This window comes from Homalodisca vitripennis, chromosome 7 (genome assembly GCF_021130785.1).
Source record: "Homalodisca vitripennis isolate AUS2020 chromosome 7, UT_GWSS_2.1, whole genome shotgun sequence".
Classification (NCBI taxonomy): domain Eukaryota; kingdom Metazoa; phylum Arthropoda; class Insecta; order Hemiptera; family Cicadellidae; genus Homalodisca; species Homalodisca vitripennis.
Window position 1 is genome coordinate 29,019,700 of NC_060213.1, and position 8,145 is coordinate 29,027,844.

General features: G+C 32.5%; 1 protein-coding gene across 1 annotated transcript; it reads left to right on the top strand.

Moving 5' to 3' along the window:
• The first annotated feature begins 838 nt into the window (after positions 1-838).
• On the top strand, positions 839-3,817 carry LOC124365786 (glycine-rich cell wall structural protein-like). Its single transcript, XM_046821798.1, has 3 exons — positions 839-991; positions 2,542-2,612; positions 2,955-3,817. Exons 1-3 carry the CDS (start codon positions 932-934, stop codon positions 3,415-3,417), a joined length of 594 nt encoding a protein of 197 aa, XP_046677754.1. The 5' UTR covers positions 839-931; the 3' UTR covers positions 3,418-3,817.
• Positions 3,818-8,145: the final 4,328 nt, after the last annotated feature.

Sequence of the window (8,145 nt, forward strand, 5' to 3'; positions counted from 1 at the left end):
CTACTGATCAAGCACTTCAAAATTCTTATTTTATTAAATTTAAATGCAAACAAATGTTTCTGTCCCTTTAGAGAACCTGAGCTGAATTTGTCAACAGCTGTTTATTGCCACTTAAATCTCGATTATATTTCGAAAATATAATCATCATTTTCGGAAGTATATAATATTGCAGGCAACTTTTATTTAGTCTCTCCATGAAATTCATTCTCTAAACCATTGTGAGTGACCTTTGCTTGTCTGTACTAAAAATGCAACATCACAATATCAAGGAAGCGTGCCAGTATCTCATGTTCAACCAATCATCATAGTTTAATTAATTTAAGTAAGCCTTATAACAGTATTTAAATAGTATTTCTAATACAATTAAATAGTTTGGTTTCGTTACTGGCGCAATCTCCAATAATAATTTGACTGCAGCTTTGACTTTGCTCTCTGCATTTCACTACTAATCAAGCACTTCAAAATTCTTATTTTATTAAATTTAAATGCAAACAAATGTTTCTGTCTCTTTAGAGAACCTGAGTTGAACTTGTCAACAGCTTTTTACCATCACTTAAGTCTTGTTTGTATCGTAAATATAATCACCTTTTTCCGAGTTATAAAATATTGCATTCCTTGGACTGCAACGGGTGTAAAAATAGGATCAGCTATTCCTGAGATTAGCGCTGAGCAATACATTTGGCTATTCATTTTTATTTATAAGAAAACTCAGCTTCTACCGCGGAATGCGTACCTTAAGGTCACCTAGAGAACATTGTTAAACCATAAGCAAACTTAGATATCATGTGTAGCAGATTGCGTAGCAAAAGTGTTTCACGTGATGTGCTGACATTGAGTAGATTTTTACAATCGCGCCAACATTATTTAAACTGAGCAAACTGCGTCAGTCTTCGCTGACAAAGCTACAGTCATAGCCTTCATCTCTAGCAAAATGTATTCCTTGGTGAAGTTTGCAGTTTTCCTTATCGTTGCGATGCTATTTGTCAGCCAGGTATGTTTTAATAATTTCAATAAACTATGTTAAGTGATTAGGTTATGAGATAATATGTTATGAAAGTTATACGTTTTGTAGTAACAATCAGTAGAGTGTTACGGATAGACTTTGCCGTGTTGTAGACCTTTTTTCTACCCGGTGACGCTACAAAAAAGTTTTGAAAAGGTGTTGAGAAATTTGCATGAAACCATGTTGAGCAACAAAATTATTTATATTTGTAATATAAAATTACAGTTCTGTAAATGACAGATTTATTAACAGTTATGTTTTACTATAAACGAGTCTTCTGTGTCAAAGTTAAAGGATAGAACTGCCGTTGTTGCTAAAGCATCGTCAAATTGTGGTTCACATAGATTATATACTATCTGTAACCCTGAGAATAATTAGGTTACATTTGAAAATGCTTTAATTGAGTGTATAATCTGTATGTTTCAAATGGTGAACACATTTTTTAATAAGCGGGCTATAATCTTAGTTAAATGTACAACAGGAGGGGTTAATGCCACCCCTAATTGAAGTGACTACTTCTTTAGGGGCCTATGGTTTAATTTGAATAAATCTACGAACTACTAATTTAATTAATAATGAATCCAAGGAAACATTGATTAACTCACTGCATAATTTAAGTAACAGTATTTACAGCTAACTGGATTCTAAACAGAATTTTAGCACGGTTAAAATTAATTTATATCCCAGTTCACTATTAGTATCGTCCTGACGAGGTTTAACAAAGTATTTAAAACATTGATTAGATATTTTCTAGCTAAAAAATCCGTAGTGTAATTTAATCCTGGAAAATTAGTCTTTCGGTTGATAATAATTATAACATTTACTCAACTACATTGCGCCTTACATTCACTTAAATATTTAATAACGTTAAAAACATTTAATACTAATTTTTTGAAGGAAGGTCAGAATCATTAACTGACTTTTTAAAGGATAAATTAAATGTAACATTGTCAAATGATCAAAAATATGAGTACGAGATATAGAGAAAAAATAAATATTGTGTTTACAAGATATTTAGCAAGATTTTATTTCATTAATTTTATTTCTTACTTTATTATAAACTTATAATTCCATTTTAAAAATATAATGATGACGATAATGAAATAATTATTTTTCAAATACAAGATTGTATTGTAAAATAATACTGGCCAAATTATAGAAACTAATACAAACGATAATAAATGAAATGCATGAATATTTATTACTCCAATTTTTAAAAGTCAGTGATCATGGTAATATTTACAAAATATTACATAATAATATATTGAAATATGTAAAAAATTAATGTAAAATATGCAAATCTTTTACATTAAAGAATTTAATGTCTCATATTGTTTTAAAACATAAAAATTTAATAATAACAAACTTTCTTTTACATGATTATGTATTTACAGCCCATGAGAAGTAGTTACTTCTCTGTCAGGCAGTCTTGCGAGTGCCTTTCCATTTTCAATTTTTTTTTACACTATGTAAACAACAATAGGTTTACCTCTTAAAAATGTTAAACAATATTCTAATGTAAACATTATGTTCTACAGTGTAAATGTCGGAGCCTTCCAGCGCCTCAGAGCGGCGGTGGTTTGACAGGCGGCCTCCTGGGTGGTGGTGACCTTGTACAATGAATACAAACCTTATAAGAAGCGCAAAGCCAATGTTAAAAAGTCTGCCAATTTTTATTTGAATTTGGCAAGCTTAGCGCGTCCACCGCTAGGCAGCGTGAAGGGCGCTCGTGGCGTGGCGAGCTAGAGTGAGACAGAAGACAGAGCGGGAGCGAATGAGAAGACAGCGCGCGGCCAGTTAGACAGAGAGAGAGAACAAGCTAGAGCGAGAGGGAAAGAGGGGGAAACAAGCGCTCCTAGCGGCGGACGCGCTAAGCTCGTTTTGGCGGGAAACCAACTTGGCAGACTATTCTCTATAAGCTTTGCGCTTCTTATAAGGTTTGTATTCATTGCCTTGTAGGAGGCCTCGCTGGTGGTATGTTAGGCGAGGTCATCGGTAATGAGGTCCTTGTAGAAGGCCTCTCTGATGGTTTGACAGGCGAGCCCCTCGGTGGTGGTGGCATTGTAGGAGGCCTCGCTGGTGGTATGTTAGGCGAGGTCATCGGTAATGATGTCCTTGTAGAAGGCCTCTCTGATGGTTTGACACGCGAGCCCCTCGGTGGTGGTGGCATTGTAGGAGGCCTCGCTGGTGATATGTTAGGCGAGGTCATCGGTAATGATGTCCTTGTAGAAGGCCTCTCTGATGGTTTGACACGCGAGCCCCTCGGTGGTGGTGGCATTGTAGGAGGCCTCGCTGGTGGTATGTTAGGCGAGGTCATCGGTAATGATGACCTTGTAGAAGGCCTCTCTGATGGTTTGGCAGGCGAGCCCCTCGGTGTTGGTGGCCTTACAGGAGGCCTCGGTGGTGGTCTATAACTAAACGAATATTTTGGTCTCAATATTAAAAAAGATCTATAGGCTACAACAATATGTAAACACATTCAAAGTAGTACATTATGTATTATGCAGTGTTCTATAATTAATTATAGAATACTCTTATATTTATTAATATTTTTATTTTTTAATCGGTTACAGATTAAAATATGATATTCTCACAATGTTACTTTTAACATATATTGTGAAGCTACATACAATATAAATTTGTGTTATCAACTTTTTAATAAGTATTTACGAAATTCATTTAAAATACGTACTTTATTTTCGAGCTTATGTCACCACTACATATTAGTGAAAAATTGAATTATTAAGGTAATGTAACAATTGTATAAATAATTCCAATTTATTATCAGAAATAAACATTTATATTTTGCGAACAGTATTTGTGTTATTTATTTCCCTGTAGTGATATTTTATGAATGTGTAACTCTAAAGAGTAATTTTCATAATAATTTTAATGGTGTTGTAAATAAAACAAAACATTACGCGTGCGTTTTGTTTATACTTATTATAGTCGCTAAGTGTTATCAAACGAATGCTGGGAAACATTTCAAAGGTTCTCAGAGCAACACTTCCCTTTAGTTGTTATACCTACATTCCATTAATGAATGTTATGTTACTGATTGTGATCTTTAACCATTAAAGTGTTTTAAGTTTAGTTTATAGTATTACGAATACGATATTTGGTAAAATCAAATTCTCAACTATACGTCACACAATAAAAGTGTTTTATAATATTATAGTGTTTTTATTTCTAAACTGCGTAATAGGCAATACGTTTTGAGGATATTAGTAAAGTTCATCAGAATTCGTCCTCTTCTTTAGTTTTAATCTTTTCACCTTTTAATTCGGAAGATACAGTTATTTATGAAAATGATTTGATGTGATTAAATGATTCAGCTCCTTCTTAGGACTGATTTTTATTATTATTGCTTGTAGTGATTCAGATATTAAATATTAAGCATTCTTGTTTATAACAAAACATATCCACCTTACACATATCCTCCGTCTTCTAGGAAACTTACAATTCTGGTGCTGCTGTATGCCCATTACAGGTGACACCTTTAGGTTCTTGATGACTTAATGGCTTTATGTCACTTTCACTGTCTGAAATCCATGTGTTTTGGCACACTTATATTAAATTTCATGTAGTTTCATGAGGTAACTTGACATTTGTTAGGATTAATGTTCAGTCTACTTTAGGGATTTCATTTTCTGGAAATCCCAATTCCTCGTAAATTCTGTTTTACCTAAACTTTGTTCTTGGCTTCATTGAATTCTTTGCCTTTTCGTCTTCAATTTTTGAAGTTCGAATTTAAAATTCATTCATTTTTAGAAAAAAAAATGGATTAAATTTCAGTGTAGGCATAAGTATATCTAACCCTCTAGCATTGCTAATCAAGGGAGACAATTTGATTATATTAACCATAACTTAATGCATATTTTTCCCATAGATACATCTATGTTAATGTTAATTACATTAATTTAGAAATAATGCTTATAATAATGAACAAGTTAATATAACACACACAAACACACACACACACACACATTATATTATATTATACTTATATTATTGTATAAGTGAAAATAAAGACAAAATTGGAGTAGTAGATTAAATATAAAAATCTATAAAATTATGAGAGACATAATTGATTACGGTATTTTATATGTATTAGAGTGGAAATTCATTCTCTAAACCATTGTGAGTGACCTTTGCTTGTCTGTACTAAAAATGCAACATCACAATATCAAGGAAGCGTACCAGTATCTCATGTTCAACCAATCATCATAGTTTAATTAATTTAAGTAAGCCTTATAACAGTATTTAAATAGTATTTCCAATACATTAAATAGTTTAGATTCGTCACTGGCGCAATCTCCAATAACAATTTGACTGCAGCTTTGACTTTGCTCTCTGCATTTCACTACTAATCAAGCACTTCAAACTTCTTATTTTATAAAATTTAAATGCAAACAAATGTTTCTGTCCCTTTAGAGAACCTGAGCTGAATTTGTCAACAGCTGTTTATTGCCACTTAAATCTCGATTATATTTCGAAAATGTAATCATCATTTTCGGAAGTATATAATATTGCAGGCAACTTTTATTTAGTCTCTCCATGAAAACATTTCTCGGACTTTAACAAGTGTAAAGAAATAATGAGCCGCCCAATAGGGTCTGCTATGGCTGAGATTAGCGCTTAGTTTATTACATTCAACGACTCATTTTTATTTGAAACAAAACTCATAGCTTCTAATGCGGAATGCGAACAATTAGGTCACTTACAGAACATTGTTAAGCCATAAGCAAACTTAGATATCTTGTGTGACAGATTGCGTAGCAAAAGTGTTTCACATGATATGCCGACCTTGAACAGGTTTTTTCAATCGCGCAATCACTGTTTAAACTGAGCAAACTACGCTAGACTTCCCTGACAAAGTTACAGGCATACCCTTCATCTCTAGTAAAATGTATTCTTTGGTGAAGTTTGCAGTTTTCCTCATCGTAGCGATGCTATTTGTCAGCCAGGTATGTTTTAATAATTATAATAAACTATGTTACGTGATTAGGTTATGAGCTATGTTACGGACGTTGTACATTTGGTAGTAACAGTCAGTAGAGTGTTACGGGTAGTGCCGTGTTGTAGACCTTTTTTCTACCCGGTGACGCTACAATTTTGAAAAAAAGCTTGAACAAGAAAATTATTTGTATTTGTAATATAAAATTACAGTTCCGTAAATGACATAGATTTAGTAACAGTTATATTTAACTGTAACCGAGTCTTATGACCGAGTTTTCTGTTTTCAAAGTCAAATATAGAGGATATTACTACTGTTCTTGCTAAAGCTTCGTCAAATAGGTTCACAAAGATTATATATTATCTGTAACCCAGAGAATAACTAGGTTACATTTGGAAGTCCTGTAATTAAGTTTATATTCTGTGTTATTCTACACAGACGTTTGAAATGGTGAACACATTTTTAAGAAGCGGGCTATAATCTTAGTTAAATCTAAAACAGGAATCGGCACTAAATTCCGAATAAAGAAAATCAAGAAAACAAATTTCAGTATAGAAATCCAATAAGTATTTTTCGTATCGTGCCATCCTTAATTTAATATCGAATAACAGAATGCAAATTAATATACAATCCAAATAAGTTGTAACATTCATTAATATTTATTCATTTAATATGAATTATGTGTGTGTGTGTGTGTGTGTGTGTGTGTGTCGTAAATTTACATCTGCTGAATGCATATCAGTGGATCATGTGGACTGTTAGTTTCTGGCAAGCTTTTCTATCTCATCTAGAGTGTTAAATTTTGGTGTGGAACATTACATCTGTTGTCTCTACATCGGTGGGTAATGTGTTAGTTTCTCGCTCATTTAGAGCGTTAATGAAAGAATTAAATTTTAAAAGACGAGCGTGATATTCTATTTATATGCATTTGTAGATTGCCAATAAATTGCGTATACCTAGAAAGACATCCAGAAATTGATACTGCAGATGTTTTAGCTATAGAGCAGTTAGCCATAATAGTTAACACGTATGGGTAAAAAGTATGAAACTACATCGATAAGCGGAATCAAAACGGTAGGAAACGATCCAGCCACTTATTCTATAGCATTATTTATTTGTTTATTTTCTTTAAATTATATCAGAGGCCATCAATAAAATAACTCAAATAATTATCAATTATAAAATATACACGTTAAATTGCAATATACATACTATATGTAAATAATGACTGTTTCTTACGTCCTGAAGTTGTTTGGAAATTTTTGATCCTGATGGAAAGATCACATATTTTGCATATTATGAAATTCTATCTTGTAATTCAACCTTACATAACAGATTTTGATGTAATCACCAAAAGATTTATTTCACTAAAGTAGAATAAAACTTTCACTAAAAAACCTGAATATTTCAAACGTTATAATTTGTCTGTATTTTTTACTGAGAATCATATATGCTATTGCAGGTGTTAATGTTCAATGGAAAATTTTAATTTAAAAAACCATTACAAAAATAGTTCGGAAAAGCAAATTATCAAATAATCAAGACATAGATTCCCTAATTTGGACTTGTATAGCGAAACAGCGACGTTACGCCAGAATTGACTATAACTTTGATAATTTGATAAACTTACTAATATTACCAATATAGTGATGAACCTAACTATTTGATTCGTGAAATTCATATCTGCCTTTAAAGTAGCGATATAGTTGGTAATAAAATCATAGCTTTCTCACCTTATTTATATGCTTTATATTATAAATCGTCAGTTTTATATCAATATAATATATTGCCAGATGGTTTCTACAATGTTAAACTCATACATAAGATATTATTGAAGTTACTACTTTTTTGGCTTGTATGATTTATGTTTTGCACGGGGAATGTAACTTTCAATCGCGTCATGGAACGAAGAGTCACGCTTATTCGCTCTGTAGCTGCTAGGGGCAGGAATGTCACGGCCATTTTGATGTCAGGCAGGGCGTTTCTCCGTTCAGTGGTTATTCAGACGTGCTAGTCAGAGGTTACTTTAGCCCCTTATTGAAAATGAAGTGACTACTTCCTTTGGCAGCCTATAGATTAGTTTAAATAAATATACAAACTACTAGTTTATTTATTAATTAATTTAAGATAAAACTGATTAACTTCCTGCATCATTTAATAGCTGTATTTACAGCTAGTCGGATTC

What these genes read in the sequence shown, in the direction of transcription:
- LOC124365786 (XM_046821798.1), top strand. Translation starts at nt 932, where the DNA reads ATGTATTCCTTGGTGAAGTTTGCAGTTTTCCTTATCGTTGCGATGCTA. An exon ending in CGATGCTATTTGTCAGCCAG is followed by an intron (nt 992 to 2,541) that starts GTATGTTTTAAT and finishes TATGTTCTACAG; the next exon opens with TGTAAATGTCGGAGCCTTCC. An exon ending in GGCCTCCTGGGTGGTGGTGA is followed by an intron (nt 2,613 to 2,954) that starts CCTTGTACAATG and finishes TTGTATTCATTG; the next exon opens with CCTTGTAGGAGGCCTCGCTG.